Here is a 26985-nt window from a genome sequence, read left to right on the forward strand (position 1 = left end):
GTAGGCCATAAAAAAGTAATTTATTTAAGTTACAGAGGTGCTCTTTTAACGATTAAGAAGTCCTATCTATATTTACAAAACCACAGGCAGCTGGTGCCCTGACAGTCCCGAGCTACAGCCAGAAGGGTACCTGCTTAATACTCGTGGAAATACTTGATCCCCAAGCTGCAGAAACACGCCCACTCCATTCAGTACCAAAATGACTTCTTGGGTCTGCGGGTTTCCACTATTCCCATCTTCTCCATAATTTCCTCTTCAAAGGTTTTCAAGGATGGCTTGTAGGTCTTCTCTATGGTGTCATCCACCGATGTGTCTTTTGGTCCATCTTTAGGAGGGGGGGAATGTTTACAAGTAATTAGATTATGGATCATTTTTGTTCAGATCTGCAGTTTAGGACATAGAAATGTGTTACCTGGGTATGAAGTCAAGGAATCAATTTGAAAGAGAGAACTTGTAAACTAGAGCACAGGGCCTTTTTTTTTTAACTGCTAAAAAATGTACACAGCACTGTACACAAACACATACGAAGCATTCTTTCTCTGCCTGTATCCAACAGTTTGCTAAAACCTGTTATTTGCCCCTTCCTTTCTGAGCACACTGCCAAAACCCTTATCCATACTCTTATCACCTCACGCTTAGATCACTACAAATTGCTTCTCACAGGTCTCCAACTAAACCATCTTTCCCCTTCAATCTGTTCAAAATTCTGCTGCATGATTTATCTTCCACCAGTGTCACTACACTCCCATAACCCCTCTCTTCAAGTCACTTCAATGGCTCCCTGTCTTCCCATACAGAATTCAAATTCCTCTCTCCGATTTACATGTGCATTCATTCTGCAGCTCCTCGGCATCTCTCCCTACACTCCATCCCTCAGGTCAGTCAGTGGTTCCCAAACCTGGTCCTAGAGACCCCCCCAGCCAGTCAGGTTTTCAAGATATTCACAATGAATATTCATGAAAGAGATCTGTATGCAAATCTTTCGTGCATATTCATTGCGGAAATGAATATGCACGAGAGAGATTTGCATACCAAGGCGGTATCCGTAGCCTTATCCTCCACTGCCAATTCCAGGTGCCATGCCTTCCATCTTACGGCACCTAGAATAGACTTCCTGAGTCAATACATTATGTTCCATCTCTGACACTAGTCTAGGCTAAAGGCCCACCTTTTTGAGGCTACTTTTAACCCTTAACCTTGTATTCACCTGTTTTAATATTCATAATAAATGAAACTCCATAATCTCTTAATTGTCTGGTTTGTCTTTAATGAATAGATTGTAAGCTCTGTCAAGTGTCGATAGAGAAGTCAAAGATGACTCCAAGATTACAAGCTAAGGAGACAGGCTGGAGTAGAGTGTTATCCACCAAAATAGTGAATGAGGGAAGAAGAGAGGTAGGGTTAGGGGGGCAAATGATAAGTTCAGACTTGAGTCATGCTTAGTTTCGAAAGGTGGTGGGACATTCAGGCAGCAATGTCAGAGAATCAGGGTAAGCCATGGGCCTGGATTTCTGGTGAAATTAGCATAAAGATGATACCGAAAACCATGGGATAAGATCAGAGCAGTAAGGGAATTACAGAGAGACAAGAAAATAATTCCCAAGACACAGCCCTGAGGTACACTGACTGACAACAGGATAGCAGTGGAGGAAGATCTACCAGAGCATACACTAAAAGTGCGATGAGTACAATAAGAAATCTCGTTAACAACGTAATTATATCTAAACCAACCACTTACTGATACCTCTGAATTGATTATTTTAATCATATTATCATTTCTGATCATTATATTTTACTGCTTCTTAGTATGAGTTTGTAAATCATTCTACAGACATATCTTCCTCAATTGTTGTATAATAATACTAGCAAAAAAGCCCCGTTTCTGATGCAAATGAAACGGGGGCTAGCAAGGTTTTCTTCTGTGTGCATGTGGGAGTGTGTGTGTCCCTGCCCTCTACCCCCTTCCCCTGTGCTCTCTGTCCCCTCCCCCCTCGGAGTGGAGTCCTTCAGTGTTAAGTTTCCTGCTGTGCGGTGTTTGTGTTACAGAGATAGTGAGGGCTTCTGCCCTCTCCCCCCTCTGATTCCTTCACTGTTACAGAGAGAGCGATTTGATTTCGTGCTTTGCTGTGTTTTCCTTCACTGTTTGTGTTACAGAGAGAGCGAGGGCGGGGCAGACACTCATGGGGAAACCGGATATCTCTCCCCCTTCACACTTCCAGCTGGAGGCTTCATTTAGAACGTTGGTAGTGCCTTTTATATATAGAGATGTTAAATTAGAACAAACCTCTTACTATGTTCATAATTATATCTTTTGCAATACAATGTAAGCCACATTGAGCCTGCAAATATGTAGGATAATGTGGAGTACAAATGCAGCAAATAAATAAATAAAATAACAGGAAAACCAAGACAGAACAGAGCCTCAAACTCCAAGTGAGGCCAGCGTATCAAAGAGTAGGTGGTGATCAACAGTCAAAAGCAGAAGAGAGATCAGGAAGGATGAAGACAGAATAGAAGCCTTTGCATCTGGCCAGGCACATGTCACTGGAGACCTTCACAAGGGTTGTTTCTGTAGAATGTAGAGGGCGAAAGCTGGATTGTAGTGGATCAAGAATTAGCTTGAGATGAAAGAAAATCAAGACAGTGGCAGTGAACGGCATGTTTAAGTAGCTTGGATAAAGAAAGGGAGGAGGGAGACGGAGCAATAGTTGGAAGGGCAGGTACAGTCCAATGAAGGCCCTTTAAGGAGTGGTGTAACTACAGCACGTTTGAAGGCATCAGGAACAATTGCAGAGGAAAGTGAAAGATTGAAGATAAGACGGATAGAAGGGATGATAGTAAGAGAGACAGTGCTGAGTATATGGATGGGAATGAGATCAGAGGAACAGGTAGTGAGTTTGGAGGATAGAAGATGTACAGTTTCCTGTTCTGTGATTTTAGAAGAAGGTGGCAGGGGGTTGAAGGAAGACTGGGGGAATGAAGTGGGGGAAGGGGAGATGGAGGTGACGCGGTGGAGAACTCAATTAACTTTGTGAAGCTTGTCATGGAAGTTCTCGGCCATAGTAGAAAGTGAAGGGAGGAATGGAGGTGGGAGGCATTTTGAGGAGGGAGTTCAATGTGGCAAAGAGATGGAGAGGCTTGGATGCAAGAGTTTAACAAGTGTCAGAGCAGACTGGAAGGTCAGCAAGGATTTGAAATGGAAGAAGTCAGCAAGGACACAAGTTTTTAGCCAAAGGCTAAACACAGGAATGTAGGTAGCATACCCTGGAGGTTAGCCAAGGCTGGGGTTTTGTATGCCTTACAGAACAGGGCAAGGGAGGAGAGAGAATGTCCAGAACAGATGAAAAAATTGTATTATAGGAAGAGACAACTCATTGACAGACTTGGATGAGATTGAGGGGGATTAAATATGAAACATCAGACGATGATCAGAGAGAGAAGAACTGGGATGGAGAAATGAGCGAGTGGAGCACAGCTAAAGATTGAATGAGGATGTTAAAGCAAGAAACTTACAGGCATAAGGGTCAGCGTGGTCGTGAATATTAAAGTTCCTGAGAAAGAAGGAAAGCCAGGAGTCGAAATTGGCAAGAAAGGGACATCAGGGAGTCAATAAATAACCACTACCTGGAGAAGCAGATGGGAGGGGACCTACAGGAAAGTGAGAATAGCAGCTCAACACCACCACTGCAGCCAATGAAGTGAGATGTGTGGAGTAAAGATAACGACAGAGGGGCAGAAACTGAAGCAGGGCAAGTCTCAGAGCATGCATCTACAACCTAACTATGTCCATAACATGTTTCTCTATATTTGTGTCTAGGTCAACAGATAATTGTCGGAGATGATGTTCCCTGGTCACCTGTTCCCCTAATTAAAGTGACAATGGCTTCGCTCAGTACACCACCGTAGACGCTGACTGCATTTTTTGAATAACTACAGCTCTGAGACTGACCGGTGCTGTGTATGCTGATGGAGCTGTAAATAATAGTCCGTCTTCCGCTGTAGGCTTGCTTACAGCTGAATGCCACCCAAGAGAAATTAGAGGGAGGTCCTTCGCGAGATGACCCTTTTGGCTTCCACTGACTGGGATTACTTTGTTTTTCCAATAATTATGTTCCTGTTATTTTATACCTAAATCTGTTGTAAATTATTGGGCAATGCACACTGCAATTACAAAAATAACCTCGACACAAAGTGGCTGCTTCAGCTTCTACAGATCTAGCTCACTGTTATACTAGGAGAAACTGGAGCGTATTATTTAGGGGGAGGAGGCGGCCGGTTATCTGTGGGTCTTCGGGGCTAAGTAAGGAGCATCACAGACCTTCCTACCGCAGCACGCAGGTGGACCATCACTTGCTGGTATGTATGTAGGTGTCTACATACATAGACCACTATATTTATCACAGAAATTACAACAAAAATCAAATCTGGATTAGATCTGGGCCAATAATTTCAAACTGAAACTAAACAGAGAAAAAAAAAACCTAAATTTCTAATACTAACAAATCCTCACCATCCAGTACAAATCGTTTTGTCACTGATAACATAATCTACCCTTTAGAAACCACCATAAAAATTCTAGGTGTAATAATTGATAATCGTTTCAACCTCAGATACTTAAAATAGTATCCGTTACCTTCAATTCACTATGGAAACTAAAAATACTGAGACCATACTTTCCAAGCTCAATTTTTAGATCTGTAACTCAATCTAAATTTGACTACTTTAATGCCATTTATGCAAGATTAAAAATGTCACTACGGACACTCCAACGTGACCCCTTGATTGTTAAAGTTACACTGGCTTCCAATAAACGCAAGTATAATTGTTAAGTCTACTATATTATTCTCATTAATTGCACTGTACTATCATGAACTTTGAATGTATATTTAATGTAATGTAATCTGAACTTGTCAGTTTAATGTGAGCCACACTGAACCTGCTCTGGATAACGTGGGATACAAATATCATAAATAAATACTCTGAAACACACTAGTTTCTTTTCTTTCTATTTCCCCCCACACTCCCCTGCCAGTTCCTCCACCATCAGCCTATGACCACTACTACTACTACCGAACATGTATACCCTGGAGGAAAGGAGGAACAGTCAAATATTTGAAAGGTATTAATCTGCAAACGAACCTTTTCCGGAGATGGGAAGGCAGTAGAACGAGAGGACATGAAATGAGATTGAAGGGGGGCAGATTCAAGAAAAATGTCAGGAAGTATTTTTTCACGGAGAGGGTGGTGGATGCTTGGAATGCCCTCCCACGGGAGGTGGTGGACATGAAAACGGTAACGGAATTCAAACGTGCGTGGGATAAACAAAGAATCCTGTTCAGAAGGAAGGGATCCTCAGAAGCTTAGCCGAAATTGGGTGGTGGAGCCGGAGGGGGGAAGGGGGGGTTGGTGGTGGGGAGGCAAAGATAGTGGTGGGCAGACTTATACGGTCTGTGCCAGAGCCGGTGGTGGGAGGCGGGACTGGTGGTTGGGAGGCGGGGAATAGTGCTGGGCAGACTTATACGGTCTGTGCCAGAGCCGGTGGTGGGAGGCAGGGCTGGTGGTTGGGAGGAGGGGATAGTGCTGGCCAGACTTATACGGTCTGTGCCCTGAAAAGGACAGGTACAAATCAAGGTAAGGTATACACATGAGTTTATCTTGTTGGGCAGACTGGATGGACCGTGCGGGTCTTTTTCTGCCGTCATCTACTATGTTACCATTCCCTCTCCCTCCACCATCAGCCCATCCCCAACCCTCTCTCTCCCTTTAAGAGCCCATATTCCTCTCCCTCCAAGAGCTCATCTCCACCACTCTCCCTTCTTCCACAATCAGCCAATCGTCCCCCAATCTCACTCTCTCCATCTCCCACCATCCATCAGAGGGAAAAGTACAAAATTTCCCCTTTACCTCATTCTTAAACCCTTTCACCCTTGCTCAGGGGTTGTCAGCATGGAAAAAGCAAGAGAAGAACTGAGGTGGAGAAATGAGAGAGTGAGCACTTAGAGAAGAGAAGGGGCAGATGGGAAGTGTGTGTGTTTTGGTGGGGTTCTCCAGTAAACCTTTTTTGGGGGCAATGGGGGTGTTTTATCAGCGTTTATTGGTTAAAACCTCAAACAACACATCACCTTTCCACTGCTCGGGGATGATGCCATCCACTCTCTGGAACAAGGGTTTAGGGATTATCCTGCCAGTCCGTGTCGATACCCTGACCTTCTCACCCTCCTCTGTGTAGCGCCATTCCACCTCTGTGGGCTTCCTGGGTTGAACAGAAATTCCCACAATCTTTCAGTTTGCTTTAAAATTTCCAGGACATTCACTTGAACAGCTAGATGAACACTAGAATGGGGATGTGCAGCCAAGTTTCAGTTTCCACCCCCCCCCCTCCCCCCGCCCGAGGCCAAGGAGGGGCACAAAATGCTTTTGCATTACAGACAGTGCTTAAGATATTTACACAACAACTTTCAGAGCTATTAGCCTACAGCTGGGGTAATGCGTGGCATGCTAATAATTGCTTCAGGACTTTTGATTTGTTAAATATTTTGAATTGTTGTTTTATTTGTTTTTAGATTGTGTATGCAGTTATGCAATCAGCTGAGAATGATGGCTCAAGTACAATAAAACATTTTTAAATAACTAAATAATAAAAAAAAAATTATGGTCATATTCAAAAAGCACTCAGATGTTTGGCACGGAGGGCCCATCATGCTTGTTTGCCTAGGGTTAATCCTGCCTTTTTGGCACCGTGCCAAACATTGTAAGAGCTTTAGCGCCTATAATTGGAATTTACACACGCGTCTTTAAAAGATGTAAATTTCCATGCAGATCCGGAAAGGGGGAGGGGCACGGGTGGTTCTAGATTTCGTGCACAGTTTTCGGAGGATCTGGGCCTAATTCAGGCAACGGGGCTTTTTACACCAGGGTTCAATTGCTGGGATCCCGGCGCCAAGCACTAGTCTATAACAGCCCCCAGCTTGGAGCGGAATAGCACTTAGCAGCAGGGGCGCAGCCAGACTTCAGCGGGAGGGGGGGTCCAGAGCCTGAGGTGAGGGGGCACATTTTAGTCCCTCCCCGCCTACCTTTGCTGGCGGGGGTCCCCCCTGCTGACGACCCTCTTGACCCCCCCTCCTGCCATTGCCTACCTTTGCTGGCGGGGGTTGGGGTCCCCCGCCAGCAAAGGTAGGCGACAGCAGGAGGGTGGGGTCGAGAGGGTCGTCGGCAGGGGGGTCCAGGGCCCCATGGCCCCACGTAGCTACGCCACTGCTTAGCAGGTAAATTTTTGCCACCATTTACAGAATCTAATCCTACATGTATATTCCATTATATGCATAATGCTATATGTACTGTGGGAAGGGTGAAATATGTACAGATTGTATGTACAGGCATCTATATTTGGCTCCTATATAGCAGATTATACATTTGACTAGCACAAGGAACATTTATGTCTGAACCAAACATATAAGTACAGGATAACGCCGATATTCAGGCTCTTTTATGTATATGTAGAAACCTGATATTCAGCACTAGCTATGCAATATAAGGCCTTATTCTATAAAGGTTATGCTCCAAAATTTATGCTCTTAAATTAACAAGCACAATCTATTTTGGAGCATAAAGTTTAGGAGCGTAAATTTAGGAGCAATAACCTTTATAGAATAAGGCCCATAACAATCATTTTGAAAAAAATATAAAACTCAGTGGTCCAAACTGTCCCATCTGGTTTGTCTCGCAAAAAAGACAAAGTTAGAAGATGCAACCACAGATATGCAGGGAGACCAAGAGGCCCTTTTGCTACAGGGTGTTAAGCGTTTGACATGTGAGAAAATGCTTACGGCAAAACAGGTTAAAGCATTTTGAGGTAATATCCTCCTTTTCCACGTCATAGGCGGAGAACGGGCGCTGAAGCTTTACCAGCTAGCGCGTTCACATTAGCTCACACTAGATGGGTAGCGTTGAGTTAAAATGGCTGCCCTTAGTGCCTTCCAACTAGGAACCTAAATGTTCTCACATTCATTTTTTGCAGGTCCCATGCCCTAATGGAAAGATTAGCATGGGACCTGCAAAAAAATTAAAATGAAAAAAAAACCCCTAAATGCTGCTGCGTTGAATCTGGGACTAGCGTGCAGGACACGCCAGAATCTAATACCCTTTAGTATAAGGGCCCCAACGTGACTTCCATAAGGTACTAAAATTCATGTCTCAGGATTGCTCCAGAATCACGGCTCTGTGTATTTCACCGCCAGAGTTTTGCCTGCAGTGATCTTGCCTCAGCTACACCCTCTTGTATTTTCAATTAAGAAACAGCAGCAACTGTCTGTCACATACAGCAAGCTGTGTCCCTAGTACCCAAGCCCTGGGCACCGTTACACACAGAAGAACCAAAAATGTACCTGTCTGCAGGGTCAACCAGTGAAATCTGGTTTAGAAGCAGTGGAGCCTCGCTGGCAATGTACGTCCCTCGATAGTCCCCTACTTTACCGATGTAACGGTAGTGCTGGATGAAAAGACAGTTTCACACTAACATTAAAAGATTTACGTGCGCCAAAAAAACATTAAAAAGCCTAAAATGAACTCCAGAAGGACACAAGGTAAAGCAAGATAAGGAAACCACATTTTCAGACTAATGTGACCCTAAAGAAATCTCTCTTCCTTTGCCCCCCCCCCCCCCCCCCACTGGTTTTTATGAGGCTGGAGGAGGCAAAATTTGAAGACTGGTCCCTCTCTATATGAGCTGCAGTCTCCCTTTCCACCACTGCTACAGAAACAACAGAGAGAAAATCCCGCAGTCCACTATGATCAAATCCTCCATTATTCCCCCCCTCCCCCTCAATATGTTTTCCTCATTTAAAAGACACTCTTTTACTAAAACGCTGAAGCAAGGTTGGACCATCTTGGCATGCCTGAGATGTGTTCTGGTAGCTATGAGACTGCAACAGAAGAATCCACAAATACAAATTCCACAATGCCCTGGGATAGGTCAAAACACCAGGAGTAGCCAAAGTTTCCCTCTGATAGCCATGCGGGTGCCTTTGTATTCCTTTCGTGTCCCCAGTCATATGCTGCAACCCAGGTACACCCTTCTATACAGGAGAACTACACAAACGGTCTGATTTCTCAAGCCATAGGGGCAGAACCGACAAATTGAACCCATACTTGGCAAATAGCAGTGACCGGCTCCTCTTCACGCTCTCCTTACCGTATTTAAGCCTCCCAGAACGACCCAGTTGCGGGCTTCGATAATCTGGACAATCTTCCCTTGCTTTCCCTTGTCTTTCCCAATCAGGATTTCTACCTGAAAAAAACAAGAGGTCAAATGTCACTGCAGAATCAGTGATGCCAAGTCCATGCTGAGGGAACCGCTTGTGTCAATCAGCCCTGCGCAGGCATAAAACACTTTGACCTGTACAGAGCCAATATCGGGGCAAATCACCTGAAGAAACATTTTTAGGGTTTTTTTGACATAATAGCCTTACATGGGCCTCACTGTTCTACAACTATAAATGTGCTGCTAGGTGAATGAAATACAATAATCACAGGAAAGAAGGAACATATTCAATAACTACAAAAGTAATGCCACACTGGGAAAAGACCAAGGGTCCATCGAGCCCAGCATCCTGTCCATGACAGCGGCCAATCCAGGCCAAGGGCACCTGGCGAGCATCCCAAATGTACAAACATTCTATACATGTTATTCCTGTATATTCAAAGAGAGAGAGAGAGACAGAGAATGACGCAGCCTGTTACAGATGTACTTATCGGCAAAATATGCAATTGCTGTGTTCTAGAAGCAGCTTACTAGACCTTGTCTGAAGGATGCAAAAGACTTACAGATAGACGAAAACACTGCTATGATTCTAAAGCTGAAGAATGGGCATTAGAATATAATGCAACAAAACAAAACAAAAAAAAAGAGAAAATAGTTACAAAAAGGGAAGGAACAAGGCAGGAAGGTAACAAACAGGGATGAGATGAAAGGCGCTACAGATCACTAATTAGCTAAATCAATCACTGTAGGGAAAGAGGAGTGGCCTAGTGGTTAGGGTGGTGGACTGGTCCTGGGGAACTGAGTTTGATTCCCGCTTCAAGCACAGGCAGCTCCTTGTGACTCTGGGCAAGTCACTTAACCCTCCATTGCCCCATGTAAGCTGCATTGAGCCTGCCATGAGTGGGAAAGCGCGGGATACAAATGTAAAAAAATAAAATAGATACTATTGGAGATTCTACATGGAATGTTGCTATTCCACTAGAAGGCTGCGCAGGCTTCTGTTTTTGCGAGTCTGACGTCCTGCAGGACGTCAGACTCACAGAAGCAGAAGCCTGCGCGGCCACATTGGTGATCTGCAAGGGCCGACTTCTACATGGAATGTTGCTAGTGGAATAGCAACATTCCATGTAGAATCTTAAATAGTAGCAACAGTGGAGGAGTGGCCTAGTGGTTAGGGTGGTGGACTTTGGTCCTGTGGAACTGAGGAACTGAGTTCGAATCCCGCTTCAGGCACAGGCAGCTCCTTGTGACTCTGGGCAAGTCACTTAACCCTCCATTGCCCCATGTAAGCCGCATTGAGCCTGCCATGAGTGGGAAAGCGCGGGGTGCAAATTTAACAAAACAAAACAATATAATTCCAACTGAAAGGTAAAAAGCAATTTTATTAGTCAGACTCAACACATCCGCATTTTGGCGCAGGGGCAGCAGTCTTTAAAAAAACAGTATCCTTGGAAATGCAAATACCAAAAGAGTAAAATATATCAACAGTGTAATGCCAAAGAATACTACATAACACCTGGCGACTACTATTTCTATCCTTGGGATCTCTGATCTTTTTCTGAGGGTCCTCTAGATCAGCGCTTCTCAACCCAGTCCCATCAGGTTTTCAGGATATCCACAATGAATATGCATGAGTCATACCAAGGAGGCAGTGCATGCAAATCACAACACTAGTTGCTCCTTGTGAGCTCAATAGACTAAAATGGAACAAATATCCCAGGAACTGCCGAGAGTTAAAACAGCTTATTGCAAAATAAACACTGTCCACAGACTGAACAGCCTATTCAGTCTGCTCATATATATTGCAGTCTGAATAGGCCATTTTAGCTGTAATCCACTGTCATTCACTATCCTATATAATAAAAGGCACCTCCAACATTCTGAAGCTGACTGCATGGCTGAGGCATTCCTGCTCTCTGTATCCATCTCCTGAATTGACGTCACGTACTTCCAGGTTCGTCACAAGCAGAAGTGACCAACCACACGAGGTTTCTCGGCTTCAGAATGTTGGAGGTGCATTCTATTAAATAGGATTGGTCAGTTCCTTGAAGCACAGCCGGAGCTCAGCGTCCTGCACAGTAACGCTCAGACAGCAGAGAGAGAGGGACGGCTGACACCAGAGAGAGGGGGGAGGTATCTCTGTCACACGCACACTCTCTCTCTCACAGTCAATGTCTTTCTATCTCTCACTCACACACACTCTATGTCTCACACTGTATCACATTCACTATGTGTCACACAGTCACTCACACACTCGGTGTCATACACTCAGTCTCACAAAGAGTCTGTGTCTCACACACACTCACTCTCTTGCACACACTGTATCTCACATACACACTTGCACACACTCTCATTCTCACACACACACTCTCACAGACACACCTGCACCCAGACTCACTCTCTCACACACACACACATTCACACATTCACTCTCTCTCTCTCACACACACAGTCACTCTCACATACACACTCCAAGGAAAATCTTGCTAGCGCCCATTTCATTTGTGTCAGAAACGGGCCTTTTTTACTAGTATTACAATGTTTCCAGTGATCATGAGATTTCTGGCACGCGTGGTAGCTCACGTGCCCCTGCTATTCCTGCACCACTCACTGTATCGCCACGAAACACCTTCCAGTCATCCTCGCTTAGGGGCTCCACAAACACTTTTCTGCGTTTAATCCCAGGTGGATTTCTCTTCTTAGCTGCCGTGGTCCAGGGCCGGTTCATGCCATAACGATAATCAGGAGGCAGCTTGGGCTTAGCTGTCATGGCAAGAAGCATGGTAAGACGCATGACTGCAACAGAAAATGATAAATTGCCATCTGTACTGATGTTCTATCATTTCAACATCCTCCATCCCTCAACCCCACGGGTCAACCACCCTTTGCTAGTGTAAAGTAGGCTGAGGTTCTTTGTTCAGATTCTTAGAACTACTGTCCAGAAAACTACCTGTTTATGAAGGTATCATTGGCACCCATGTGCTTTTGAAATCAGCTGTCAGAACTATCCTTAATAGCACTCAGATTCTGTCATACAGATTGATACCTGCTCCAAAGAAGGTGTAAATCTGTGTGTACTCATGAGGATTTATTTACCACCTAGAGTATGGCATAGTATACTACTTACAATGTCAACACAATATATAATAAAACATTTTAATAGACAGCATAAGGTGTAAATAAAGACAGAACATGTGGAGGGGCATAATCGAACAGCGCCAGCCAAATAAATAGCTGGCCGGCGCCATAAGTGGGCGGGGCCAACCGTATTATCGAAAAAGATGGCCGGCCATCTTTTCCTTCGATAATAAGGTTGGCGCCGGCTACATCTCAACATTTAGGTCAAATGTTGAGATCACCGGGTTTAGAGATGGCCAGCTTCGGTTGTCGGCCATAATGGAAACCGGGCCCAGCCATCTCAAACCCGGCAAAATGGAAGCCTTTTGGTCATGGGAAGAGCCAGCATTTGTAGTGCACTGGCCCCCCTGACATGCCAGGACACCAACCGGGCACCCTAGGGCACAAATTGCTCCCAGGTGCATACCTCCCTTACCTTGGGTACTGAGCCCCCCAAAACCCACTACCCACAACTCTATACCACTACCATAGCCCTAAGGGGTGAAGGGGGCACTTACATGTGGGTACAGTGGGTTTTGGGAGGTTTTGGAGGGCTCAACATTTACCACCACAAGTGGGGGGGGGGGGGATGGGCCTGGGTCCACCTGCCTGAAGTGCACTGCACCCACTAAATACTGCTCCAGGGCCCTCCATACTGCTGTCAGGGAGCTGGGTATGACATTTCAGGCATTTTTTTGGGTGGGAGGGGGTTAGTGACCACTGGGGGAGTAAGGGGAGGTGATCCCCGATTCCCTCCAGTGGTCATCTGGTCAACTGGCACACTTTTTTGACACTTTGTCCTAAAAATAAATGGACCAAGTGCAGCCATCGAAATGCTCATCCAAGCCGGCCATCTTTTTTCCATTATCGGGGGCAGCCAGCCATCTTGTAACCACACCCCCGCCCCACCCCTATCCCGCCTTCTGTACCCTGCCGAGGTTTGGCCGGCTCCGCAACGGAAAGCAGTTGGCGCCAGCCAAAATCGGCTTTCGATAACGATTTGGCCAGGTTCAGGAGATCGCCGGCCATCTCCCGATTTGTGTCGGAAGATGGCCGGCAATCTTTTTCGAAAATAAGCTAGATAGATAAGATAGAGTAAGAAAATAAGGAACTAGCAAATGAGGTTAAAAAAGGAGCTCAAACATGATCTTGGCTAAAGTAAGAGTGGGTGAACATCTCCTGCTATAGTATGTGCAGCTTGTATGTGTGAGAGAGAGAGAGAGACTAGCAAGTTAGTAACTTCCATTAAAGGGGCCTGGTTGAAGAGCCAAAATTCACTTGCTTCCTGAAGTAGAGATAGTCTTGTGTTAAGCGGAGCATTTCAGGGAGTGCATTCCAGAGTGTGGGGACTACTCCAGAGAATGCTGTCTTGCAGGTATCACATTGTGTGATGTCATTTGGAGATGGTGTGGTTACGAGATAACCTATGGGCTGGATTCAGCAAATAGCTGAAAAAATGGCACTGAACGTTATTCTATAATGGGCATTCCAGGTTGGGTGCACATAGTGCTGGGATCTGCGCTCAACACTGGGCATGAGGAGTTACACCAACTGAATCCAGTTATAAATCCAAGCGTATTAGGACTAGGGGGCATACAATGAAGCTACAAAGTAGTATATTTAAAACAAATCGGATACAAGTTTTCTTCACTCACCATGTAATTAAACTCTAGAATTCATTGCCAGAGAATGTAGTAAAAGCAGTTAGTTTAACTGGGTTTAAAAATGGTTTGGATGGCTTCCTAAAGGAAAAATGGGAGAAAATCCACTGCTTATTTCTAAATAAACAACCTAAAATGTATTGTACTTTTAGGGCTCTTGCCTGGTACTTGTGACCTTGATTGGCCACTGATCCCCCAGAACATGATTCTGTGCACCTACATGTCAGTACAGTCCATATAAATAGACATTTAGTTTATTCACACCAAAGCAGCTTTCAACAACTGCCAAATGTGGCTGCAACACAATCACGGGAAAACCCCATAGGGACAGCTGATTTATGTTTAGGTTGGGGTATCAGTTACAGGCCAACATCCATCCACAAATAACCTCTGATTTTAAGTCCGCCAGGGTCGTTATGCTCATATTAGCCCTCTCAAGTCACTTCACTGGCTTCCTATCCGTTTCCGCATACAGTTCAAACTCCTCTTATTGACCTATAAGTGCCTTCACTCTGCAGCTCCTCAGTACTTCTCCACTCTCATCTCTCCCTACACTCCTCCCCGGGAACTCCGCTCACTGGGTAAATCTCTCTTATCTGCACCCTTCTCCTCCACTGCTAAATCCAGACTCCGTTCCTTTTATCTTGCTGCACCATATGCCTGGAATAGACTTCCTGAGCCAGTACGTCAAGCTCCATCTCTGGCCATCTTCAAATCTAAGCTAAAAGCCCACCTTTTTGATGCTGCTTTTAACTCCTAACCCTTACTCACTTGTTCAGAAGCCTTATTTTATCATCCTAACTTTAATATTCCCTTATTTGTCCTGTTTGTCTGTCCTAATTAGATTGTAAGCTCTCCTCTGTCGAGCAGGGACTCTCTTTTCATGTTCTGGTGTACAGCGCTGCGTACGTCTAGTAGCGCTATAGAAATGATAGTAATAGGAAGGAAAGGCCTATCGAGTGTGGGATAAATATGACAAGGCAGGTTGGATCAACAACCAACAGTTCTGCAGCCATCACTGCCAAAAGCCTACAAGAGCCAGCTTTCAGCAAGAGGTAGGAGCGTTCAAATAGTAACATAGCAGATGACAGCAGAAAAAGACCTGCACGGCCCATCCAGTCTGCCCAACAAGATAAACTCATTATGTGTATACCTTACCTTGATTTGTATCTGCCTTTTTCAGGACACAGACCGTAGAAGTCTTGCCCAGAACCAGCCCCACCACCCAAACACCAGCCCCGCCTCCCAATCTCGGCTAAGCTTCTGAGGATCCTATCAATGGGGCAAGGCGTCCCCTAGCTAAAAGTGTCACGTCATGTAGATGCAGTGCGTTTTTTCCTAGCAAAAAAGGTTCCGGTATTCAAATGCCAGGCCACCCTTCAGGGGTGGGGTGACCACTGAGGAACTCACCCCACAATAGCCAGGCCCCTTGCAACCATTCACAGAATCTATGACAAGGCAGAGTGGGTCTGTAGAACCTGAGCTCTTTCATTAAAACTCGGGGGTCTATGGGTCAATTTTAGCAGATAATGGAAAAGGTGCCGGTACTCAGTACCCCCGAGTACCCCCTCAAAAAAAAAGCCCTGTGTAGATGTACAGGGCATGCTGTGTCCAGCCTGGAGGAAATGGGGGAACTAGTGCTGACAAATGCAAAACAAGGCAGACTAGATGGACCGCGCAGGTCTTTTTCTGCCGTCATCTACTAGGTTACTATGTATTTGTTTGCCCAGACTGGTGCAAAGTGAGCTGAACGCGCGTTCCGGTACCGCTCTCTCAACCTCCCTCCCGGTCAAGCCACCCACAACTCCGCAGCTTTCTCTCTTCTCCGGTCGCTATTATCCCGTCCCTTATAAGCTAGCGTCCTCCTCCTGCTGGCTTCTGCCTTGCCGGAAACAGGAAGTTGCGTCAGAGGAGAGCGAGACAGCCGCCGGCGGCCGCGCGACTCGTCGCGAGCGCCGTCGAGGTGCTGGTGGGCGGCGCGCCGCTCTCCTGTCTTCACTTGCGAACCGCACGGGGGTGGGGCTTGAGGGAAATGGGGTTCTCCAAAACGTCCCGCCCCTTCAATAATTCGGCGCAGTCTCAGTTGCTCCCTCTGCCCGCGGGCTGATACACACACTCGCATACGGACCAGCATGAGGTCACCTGATTATCACATGCATGGTGCACTATGTGGACTTTTGTCAATTGACTCCATTTTTTAATGGATTATACCAGAGACCCCCCCCCCCCCCATATCAAGTTCAAATTGGTAACATAGTAGATGACGGCAGAAAAAGACCTGCACGGTCCATCCAGTCTGCCCAACAAGATAACTCATATTTCCTGCTTTTTGTGTATACCCTACTTTGATTTGTACCTGTGCCATGGTAGTCTAGTGACCTCGGGCAGCAAAGAGCCCCCTCTTCCCTGCCCGGCGCACCTGGTGTGTGGTGGTCATTAATTGAAAGGTCAATTGACTCCATTTTTAATGGATTATATCAGAGAGCCCCCCTCCCCCATTTCAAGTTCAAGTTGGTGTGTGGTCATCAATTGACTCATTTGGGGGGGAGGGTTGGATTACTCTATCAAGTTCAAATTGGTGTGTGGTCATTAATTAAAAGGTCAATTGACTCATTTTGGGGGGGGGGGGGGTGGATTACTCCAACTTCAAGTTGGTGTGTGCTCATCAATTGACTCATTTTTTTTTGGGGGGGGTGGATTACCCCCATCAAGTTAAGTGTGTGGTCATCAATTGACTTTTTTTTTGGGGGGGTGGGGTTGGATTACTCCAAATTCAAGTTAGTGTATGGTCATTCATTAAAAAGGTCAATTGACTCATTTTGGGGGGGGGGGTGGATTACCCCATCAAGTTAGTGTGTGGTCATCAATTGACTCATTTTTTTTGGGGGGGGGGGGGTTTGGATTACCCCATCAAGTTCAAGTTAGTGTGTGGTCATAACTCAGGGCTACTGTATCACTTTCAAGACAGAGGCTTTTCCCCAGATGCCAGTCTGAACCAAGGACTAGACCTCCCTGTCTGTCCTCTCCCAGAGGTGTGGTTCCCTTCACCCATCTCCAGCCTCTTGTCTCCACAGGTCTGCCCTCTGTCAGCTGGTTTTGTTCCTCACTACTCCCACCCCGCAGTTGCAACCCACTCCTTTCCATGATCACAACAGTAAAACATAACATTCAGGTATGGGATCCCCGCCCCGCTGAAACCACCCTGTTAAACCCTCCCTGCCTGTCCCCATAAGGGGAACTTGATATACCACCTTTCTGAGGTTTTTGCAACTACTTTCAAAGTGGTTTACATATATTCAGTACTTATTTTGTACCAGGGGGCAATGGAGGGTTAAGGGACAATGGAGGGTTAAGTGACTTGCCCAGAGTCACAAGGAGCTGGGAATTGAACTCAGTTCCCCAGGATCAAAGCCCACTGCACTAACCACTAGGCTACTCCTAGGGGAACTCACTCAGGGTGACAGTCATGTGTATTTAATGTCCATATCAAAGACCAGGAAACAGGCTGTAGATTTTGGGACAATCCTGGTTTTAAACTTACATCCCATTGAAATCAGAAGACCCATAATGGAACAGGATGGGTGGCCAGAAATCCAGGACTGGCCCAAAATCTACAGCCTGGAACTGGGTCAGTGGCATAGCCACAGGTGAGACTGCCCACCCAAAATTCTCATGCCCGTTATTGGTTGGTAGGGATCCCCAAGTCCCACCAGCTGCAGGGGTCCTCCGGAGACAAGAGCAGCTCCCTTTCCCACTTGCTTCAGCCGGTGGCACTGTCTGCTTACTGCCATTGGGCTAGCCTCCCCCTTCCTCACATGCTATTTTCACACCTCTGCAGCTGGTGGGATTTGGGGATCCCCACCAAACAACAACAAGGGCATGAGAATTTGCACAAGGGGGGGGGGGGGAATGTGGAGACTACGTGCCCACCTGTTTGCCCAGTGGCCCATCCGAAATTTGAGGTCTGGCTATGCCTCTGAACTGGATAACTTGCAATCTCTGCATCAGATATCTTCTGCTAAAGTGTGTGTCAATGCCATGCATCTCTTCCAGCCCATCTTCCCTGTCTGTTGTGTGCTTAGGTAGCGAGGCAGAGTGTAAAAAGGAAGATGGGGGCCTCGTCCCAGAGCTTTGCATTAAAGAACTTGTTCTGCACATGTAGTTTTACAAAACCCAGGTGTTTTTTTTTTTGTAAAAAGTTTAGGTGGTGGAAGTTGTAAGAACCCATGTGATAAATTTTTGAAGTGGCTGATACCCTCTATATGTAGCTGCTAAAACCATGCAAACCCATTTTCACATTACACAGCCCCCTTCATCCTAGCTGGTTGATGGGTTCAAACCACACTTGCCGCAATTAGGAACTTGACAAAGACAAGCACAAAAGTTACAAGGTCACCAAAACTCGAGGGATTTGGGACCATCGGTCTTTAATCAGGGTTTCCGCATTCACTTCACACGGGCACATGGTGGTTTCGGTTGTGTGCTGACAGCAAGCAGGAGCTTCTTGGTGTTCACATGATGGACCCAGACATCAGGAGCACAGGACACCTCTTAGCAGATTCTAGGGGGGGGGGGGGGGGGCGAATGGAGGCTGGAAAGAGAAAATGTTAAATTGAGATGAGAGAGGAAAGAGGCTTTAAGCAAAAATCCCCCAAGAACAAGGCATGTCAACAGGGCTCTCTTGCCTCGGTCTCCCCCACCCCCCTTTCAGTCCAGGGGATTGGGGGAGGAGTGAGTGTTGCTGTATTCCCCTGCTGCCTATGGAGAACCCCCGTTACATTTTGAGAGGATTGAGAACTAGGTACCTTATGCAGCAGCGCGGCGGCGCCTTCGTCGCCTCCTCTTAACTCCGCTGGACCCGCCTGTAGACCGATGGCTCCGGCTTCTGCCCCTGCCTCTTCGCCTCCCTGTGCTCCCATCCTGCTTCTTGCTGCGACGGCGGCGTCGGCGGCGAGTCACGAGCTGACTACTGCTATTGCTTTTGCTTCTGGCCAGACTTTTGCTTCTGCTCCTGCTTCGTTTCCTGCTCTTGCCCCGGCTTCTGCTCCGTCTGCCACCCATTTTCTAAGTACTTGTTGCTTCCCAAGTCATTAACCATCTGGAACCCTGTCTTTCTGAGTAAAGTTGACTCCTGCAGCTGCCTCTTATACCTTAACACCAATTATTAGGTATCTGTGATGTACCCTTTATTCAGTCATGAAAGTGTTGACTATATTTGGGTATAAGGAAATGCTTACTAGCAGGTATCTTTGCTGCAGCTACTGCATGTTACGATATGGTTATTTCAGAACCACATATTTTCTGAAGGGTATCAGTCCAGAACTGATACTTCCTCCCATTACCTGCCTAGAATCCGGCCTAGTTTTCTGTACAGAGCCTACAAGGCCTACGGCTAGGGCAGCCTCCCACGCTTCTCCCAATCAACATGTATAGCCAGGGCCGGTCTTAGCAAGTGCGGGGCCCTGTGCAGACCAATTTAGTGGGGGTCCCGTCCTAGCCCCGCCCTAGCTCCACCCCATTGATAAGATTATTCCATTTTTAGAACATTTTTTATTTATGAAATTTCAAATAAAGACAAATGAAGCTAAACTTGTACAACTTGTACAAAAAAACTGATTGAAATAATAAGCCCAATGCTATCATGAACCCCCCCTCCCCAGAAATTCAGTTCAAGTCCACTACAATTAGTAATTCCAAATCTCATAACAAAGGAGAATAAAGGAAAAATACTAAGAAAAGATCCAGTACTTTGAAATTCCCCTATTTTTTAATTTAAAAAGGTTCCTTGGAAATGGATTTTATATGTGCTCTTTTCCTCTCCTAAGCTGAACATGCTTAGAGAAATGCCCCTCTTTCTTGAGGCTACAATGCTATTTGCTTTGGAAACTCAAATTCTCCTAAATACACATGATCTGGCCAGCTTAGCAAGATAAGTACCTTTAGATGGACATTTTTTAGTCTGCCCACTTGGGATTCTTTAGGTTTTCAATAACTTTGGGAAAATTAACAGTAAAGTCTGACACTACTAGCCCTCTCCACTTGTGGGGACAGGGGCAAGTGAAACGCTGGGGTGAGCCGTCACTGCAACTCTCTGTCGGGAGCCGGGGCCGTCGCGCTGGCGCTGCAACTGTCTGTCGGGGCCGTCGGTGCAACTCTCGGGGTCCGGGGAGGCAGGAGGCTGCTGACGGCAGGCTCAGCGGGGGGTTGGTACCGTGCCGCAACGTGGCGGGAGCGGAGCGGCCAAGCGGGATCATGATGCGGTCGTCCGAGCGGGGGTCGGTCGGAGTGAGGCAGAGTTGCGGTGCGCCACGCGGGGCCCCCCTAAGTGCGGGGTCCTATGCGGCCGCCTTGGTCGCCTCTGCCTAAGACCGGCCCTGTGTATAGCTGTGTGTACAGCTGTGCACCCCACTAAAGGAAGTGGAATTTTGAATTTTAATTTTTTTATTGAGTTTTCAAAGCATAAAACAATGCACTTTACATGTCAGGTTTAAGAACAATTATAGCAAGAACTTCTCCTACATCCTAGTTTGTGTTGACAGGTTAGTTTTTTTTTTTTTTTTTTGCGGTTTGTACATGCCAGACTGTTGTAACCACCTGTTCGCCTTTTATGGTTTAAATAAAGATTTAAGTCAAACTCTGTTATATGTTTATAATAATCTGCTTATATGGCGAACCTGTGCTCTCTGGCTGTTTTGTGATTTTGGTGATTCCCTGGACAGACAACTATATGATAGCTTTATGAATAGGATCCACAATGAATACACATTCATTGTCACCTGCTGGCAGATGGGACTGTATTTAAAAAAAAGTGATTAAGGAATCAGCTTTGAGGCTTCTTTAGACTCAACCCATCTCTCGTTCACCACAGGACATGATCCTGGTAGACTTTTTGCCTCTTTGCCTCTTTATCACCAAGGCCATGGTAGGCTCCAGATACTTTTTCAATGGGTCCACACCTTCAGAGGGGGAGGGAACTAGCTTGAATGATGTTTCTGCTATGGCAGCATCCATTCTCTTGAATAAAAATGTGGACATTGCCAGGAACAGACCTTGACTGTGCCCTCAAGAGAGGTTTCTTTTCACAACCAGCAGCAAAGTGGTTTACAGCCATTTCCAAGTTAAAACAGCTAAGGAGATTACAGCAAATATATGGAGGAGCTGGGAAGAGAGGGAGGAGGGGGTCAAAGCTACAACTTTGAAGCCTGGTTAGGCCAGAAGGGCCTATATGTTAGGGGAAGGAGGATGCATGCTAAATACTTGAAGATCTGAAACATCAGCACTCACCCCCCCCCCTTTTGTGGTTTCTATGGCTATTGAGTGCCCCTTACTGGTGATTTGTTTTAGATTTGGACTGTAGATGTAACTTCTGTACTTCTTTTTCAAACTTAGGGTGAGTGACGTTAAACGTAGAGTAAGTAGTTACCTAATGGGACATAAGAACGTGAGAACAGCCATACTGGGTCAGACCAAGTGGTCCATCTAGCCCAGTATCCTGTTTCCAACAGTGCCAATCCAGGTTACCTGGCAGAAACCCAAATAATAGCAACGTCCCATGCTACCAATCCCAGGGCAAGCAGTGGCTTCCCCATGTCGGTCTCAATAGCAGACTATGGACTTTTCCTCCAGGAACTTGTCCAAAACTTTGTTTAAATCGAGATACGCTAACCAGTGTTACTGCATCCTCCAGCAAAGAGTTCCAGAGCTTAACTGTTCATTGAGTTTAAACAAATATTTCCTCCTATTTATTTTAAAATTGTTTCCATGTAACTTCATTGACTGTCCCCTAGTCTTTGTACTTTTTGAATGAGTGAAAAATCGATTCATAGGCCTCAGTCATATCCTCCCTCAGCCGTCTCCTTTCCAAGCTCAAGAGCCCTAACCTCTTTACCTTTTCTCATATGAGAGAAGTTCAATCCCCTTTATCAATTTGGTCCCTTTTCTTTGAATCTCTTCTAATTCTGCTATATCTTTTTTGACATACGACCACCAGAACTGAACGCAATACTCAAGGTGCAGTCGCACCATGGAGCGACAGAGGCACTATAATAATTTCAGTTTTATTCACCATCCCTTTCCTAATAATTCCTAGCATCCTGTTTGCTTTTTTGGCCACCACCGCACACTGGGCAGAAGATTTCAGCGTATTGTCTACAACAACACCTAGATCTTTTTCTTGGGTGCTGACCCCCAAGGTGGACCCTAGCATCAGCCATTTTCTACATGTAAAATATGCTCTATACACAGAGAATGCTGTATAAATCACCTCCTAATCAATTTGGAGGGATTGCATCCATAGTAGATGACCATAGTAACATAGTAGATGACGGCAGCTAGAGAGAGACCTGTACAGTTCATCCAGTCTGCCCAACATATGATATATTACATACTAGCCGTTAAGCCCGTTAAAACGGGCGAGATTTCCAGCTACCCTCCTTGCCGCCGCTCCCTCCCCCCTCCGTGCCAGGCCCCCTGCACTGACCTGACAGCGCCTCTCACCTCCGTGTGAAAGCGCTGCAGGCAGCAGCAGATCACTCTGCTGCTGCCTGCAGCGCTTCCACACAAAGGTGAGAGGCGCTGTCAGGTCAGTGCAGGGGGCCCGATACGGAGGGGGGCGGGAGCGGCGGCGGGGATGGGGGGGGGAGGGTGGAGGTTGGTGCGCGCGATGTTCATTTCCAGGCTCCAGCGGCAGCGTCCGACAGTCCGACTCCATTTCCCTCTCTGTTCCACCCTCTGAGGTCATCACGTCTTGACGTGAGGGCGGGACAGAGAGGGAAGTCTCTACTGCGCATTTGCAGGTGAGTCGGTCACTTGCCATTTATATGTTTGATACCTACTTTTTTTACTTTTTTTCAGGGCACTGTAGAAGTCTGCCCAGGATTGGCCTTTTTCCCAACTACTGGAGCTGCTATCGAAGCCCCACTCAAGCCCATCCAGTTCTGTCCAGCCATGATCAGGGCACAGACCGTAGAAGTCTGCCTGGCACAATTAATTTCCCTCTAGGACAGTGAAGTACAAGGCATGGGGGCCAGTGATGGCCCCCATCGACCACAAATGTAGCCCTCTGTGCTACCCCAAATCTTACTATTCTCACAAGATTGAGAGATCACCATGCAATTCAAACTTACTCTGAGCTATGTGGTACAGGGGGATGGATTTGTTTGAACTTCTTTTTTGACAAACTGGTCCCTACTTGAAGTATAGTGAAGATCTCTGCCCTAGGATGTCCGTGGTTCTGGGACCTTTGTGTGTTTCTAGTATAAAGATGGAAATATTTCTCACAAGATGGAGTTGGTCTAGAGGGCGGCTACAAAACTAGTAAGCGGTCTCTGGGGAGGCAGGAGAGAGGGGATATGTAGAAACATTTAAATACCTCAATGTACAGGTGGGGTGATCCTTTTTCAATTGAAGGAAAACCCTGGAATGAGAGGGCGTCGGAAGATGATGAGAGGAAATACACTTAGGAATTCAAGAAAATACTCCTTCACGGAAAGGGTGGTGGAGGTAGTGGAGACGAAGACTGCGCAGCATGGGACAGACATGTGGGATCCCTTAGGAAAAGGAGGGATTAGTGGTTACTGAGGAAGGGCAGACTGGATGGGCCTTTTGGCCCTTATCTGCTGTCAGAAACACAGATAAGAGAAGGTTCCAACAGACGTTTGCCACCACTAGGAGCTGCTGCACTCACACTTTGACCCTAGGTTGCTGATGGGGTTGGTTTGTGACATCTTCAGTTACTGGGTAGGCTTTGTTGCCTCACATGGACTCCCAGCTGGCTCAGAAAGGCAGAATATTTGTCATAGAAGGTGAGTTGTCTCTGTTGGTTACTGGAGTCATAGACGTCAAATAGACTAACAAACAGGCGGTGCTTGTCCCTATGATTATAGATAATCAAGTTAATAAGGAAAGCAACAAGTCTAAATGAGGCTTGCCTGACATTAAAGACATTAAATCCTAGAACCTCCTAATTAGAGACCTGTCTGTCTAGTCTTATTATTAGAGCAGAAAACATGATGTGTGAAGCAACTATTTAGCTAATTATTAATACTCCATTGAAGGATTATCGTTTGCTAGGGTCAGGCCTTTGCTGAAAAAGCTGGAACGTTCTTCCATTAACAAATAAGTGAAGGAAGCTTTCTTGTCCCAGTTCCATGGAAACGATACGGATGACAGGTAGGCTGACTTCTGGACCTATCAAGCAACAGAGATGGTGCTTGTGATGATGGATTCTTCACACGGGGCTTCAGATGCGCCCTTGGAATACCCCTCCCCGTATTCAGTCCGCTATACAGATATAGCTATAGCGGATATCACCTTATCCTCTGGCTAACCACCCGCATTTCTGCTACCGTGGAAAGACCTCAAAGTTTGCTGAAGAGTCAGCCTCAGCAACCTAGACAATCTTCATGACAATCTACAACTTCATTATCCCAACCCTAGTAGGTTGAAATATAAGACTATTTTTTTCTGTTAGTCTCCTGATTATGAAGATGGAACATAGGTAAGAGGAGTTAGAAAATAAGGTGACTAATTTATCATGAAAACTGCATGAATATTCAGCTGAGCCCCAAGGTGGACCTGATGCTAGGGTCCATCTTGGGGGTCAGCACCCAAGAAAAATCTAGGTGGTTGTGTAGAAAATATGCTGAAATCGTCTGCTAGGAATTATTAGGAAAGGGATGGTGATATAATGCCTCTATCGCTCCATGGTCACCGATACAGCGGAATTAGAAAAGGTTCAAAGAAGAGCAACCAAAATGATAAAGGGGATTGAACCCTTATGAGAAAAGGTAAACTACCCTAATGGTAAGGAACAAGTAGCCTTGGGCAAGGAACTAGCCTTGGGCAAGGAACAAGTAATCAAATAATGTGAGCTTTCACTTGGGTCTGCTGTTTCTCATGACCAGCACTTGAGGGCTTGCACGGCCTGGCCCCCCTCACCTTTCTTCTTTATGTTCGGCCCCCAACTGTTTAACTCCTAACCCTTACTCACTTGTCAGAAGCCTTATTTTATCATCCTAACTTTAATATTCCCTTATTTGTCCTGTTGTCTGTCCTAATTAGATTGTAAGCTCTCCTCTGTCGAGCAGGGACTCTCTTTCATGTTCTGGTGTACAGCGCTGCGTACGTTTAGTAGCGCTATAGAAATGATAGTAGGAAGGAAAGGCCTATCGAGTGTGGGATAAATAGGACAAGGAAGGTGGATCAACAACCAACAGTTCTGCAGCCATCACTGCCAAAAGCCTACAAGAGCCAGCTTTCAGCAAGTGGTAGGAGCGTTCAGATAGTAACATAGCAGATGACGGCAGAAAAAGACCTGCACGGCCCATCTAGTCTGCCCAACAAGTTAAACTCATATTCATACCTTACCTTGATTTGTATCTGCCATTTTCAGGGCACAGACCGTAGAAGTCTGCCCAGCACTAGCCCCGCCTCCCAATCTCGGCTAAGCTTCTGAGGATCCTATCAATGGGGCAAGGCGTCCCATAGCTAAAAGTGTCACATCATGTAGGTGCAGTGCGTTTTTTCTAGCAAAAAAGGTTCCGGTATTCAAATGCTAGGCCACCCTTCAGGGGTGGGGTAATCACTGAGGAACTCACCCCACAATAGCCAGACCCCTTGCAACCATTCACAGAATCTATGACAAGGCAGAGTTGGTCTGTAGAGCCTGAGCCTTTTCATTAAAGCTTGGGGTCAATTTTAGCAGATAATGGAAAAGGTGCCGGTACTCAGTACCCCGAGTACCCCCTCAAAAAAAAAGCCCTGTGTAGATGTACAGGGCATGCTGTGCCCAGCCTGGAGGAAATGGGGAACTAGTGCAGACTAGATGGACCGCGCAGGTCTTTTCTGCCGTCATCTACTGTGTTACTATGTATTTGTTTGCCCAGACTGGTGCAAAGTGAGCTGAACGCGCGTTCCGGTACCGCTCCCTCCCGGTCAAGCCACCCACAACTCCGCACCTTTCTCTCTTCTCCGGTCGCTATCCCGTCCCTTTTAATCTAGCGTCCTCCTCCTGCTGGCTTCTGCCTTGCCGGAAACAGGAAGTTGCGTCAGAGGAGAGCGAGACAGCCGCCGGCGGCCGCGCGACTCGTCGCGAGCGCCGTCGAGGGGCTGGTGGGCGGCGCTCTCCTGTCTTCACTTGCGAACCGCACGGGGTGTGGGGCTTGAGGGAACTGGGGTTCTCCAGAACGTCCCGCCCCTTCAATAATTCGGCGCAGTCTCAGTTGCTCCCTCTGCCCGCGGGCTGATACACGCACGCATACGGACCAGCATGAGGTCACTTGATTATCACATCTATGTCGATGACGATTGCATGGTGCACTATGTGGACTTTTGTCAATTGACTCCATTTTTAATGGATTATACCAGGACCCCCCCACCCCCATATCAAGTTCAAGTATAGTAACATAGTAGATGACGGCAGAAAAAGACCTGCACGGTCCATCCAGTCTGCCCAACAAGATAACTCATATGTGCTACTTTTTGTGTATACCCTACTTTGATTTGTACCTGTGCCATGGTGGTCTAGTGACCTCGGGCAGGAAAGAGCCCCTCTTCCCTGCCCGGCGCACCTGGTGTGTGGTGGTCATTAATTAAAAGGTCAATTGACTCCATTTTAATGGATTATATCAGAGACCCCCCTCCCCCATTTCAAGTTCAAGTTGGTGTGTGGTCATCAATTGACTCATTTTGGGGGGGGGTGGATTACTCCATCAACTTCAAGTTGGTGTGTGTCATCAATTGACTCATTTGGGGGGGAGGGTTGGATTACTCTATCAAGTTCAAATTGGTGTGTGGTCATTAATTAAAAGGTCAATTGACTCATTTTGGGGGGGGGGTGGATTACTCCAACTTCAAGTTGGTGTGTGCTCATCAATTGACTCATTTTTTTTTGGGGGGGGTGGATTACCCCATCAAGTTAAGTGTGTGGTCATCAATTGACTTTTTTTT

General features: G+C 46.3%; 4 protein-coding genes across 9 annotated transcripts in view; 1 reads left to right on the forward strand and 3 right to left on the reverse strand.

The window, feature by feature from the left end:
• The window catches only part of LOC115457588 (protein RRNAD1-like), a 28500-nt gene extending 23432 nt beyond the window's left edge, over nt 1–5068 (forward strand). The window contains exon 9 of the mRNA XM_030187049.1: nt 3818–5068. Within this exon, the coding sequence (XP_030042909.1) occupies nt 3818–3842 (25 nt within the window). The 3' untranslated portion in view covers nt 3843–5068. The remainder of the gene's footprint in view (nt 1–3817) is intronic.
• Nucleotides 1–26102, reverse strand: LOC115457591 (probable 39S ribosomal protein L24, mitochondrial). Its single transcript, XM_030187058.1, has 6 exons — nt 25995–26102; nt 11871–12055; nt 9191–9286; nt 8385–8488; nt 6123–6253; nt 1–325 (listed from the first exon to the last, which is right to left on the reverse strand). Exons 2-6 carry the CDS (start codon nt 12051–12053, stop codon nt 189–191), a joined length of 651 nt encoding a protein of 216 aa, XP_030042918.1. The 5' UTR covers nt 12054–12055; nt 25995–26102; the 3' UTR covers nt 1–188.
• Nucleotides 1–26985, reverse strand: part of HDGF (heparin binding growth factor) — a 303843-nt gene that overhangs the window by 107846 nt on the left and 169012 nt on the right. The gene's annotated exons all lie outside the window — the stretch shown is intronic.
• The window catches only part of LOC115457592 (interferon-stimulated 20 kDa exonuclease-like 2), a 100204-nt gene that overhangs the window by 32381 nt on the left and 40838 nt on the right, over nt 1–26985 (reverse strand). The window lies entirely within an intron of this gene.

Source organism: Microcaecilia unicolor, chromosome 14, assembly GCF_901765095.1.
Source record: "Microcaecilia unicolor chromosome 14, aMicUni1.1, whole genome shotgun sequence".
In the NCBI taxonomy this organism is placed as follows: domain Eukaryota; kingdom Metazoa; phylum Chordata; class Amphibia; order Gymnophiona; family Siphonopidae; genus Microcaecilia; species Microcaecilia unicolor.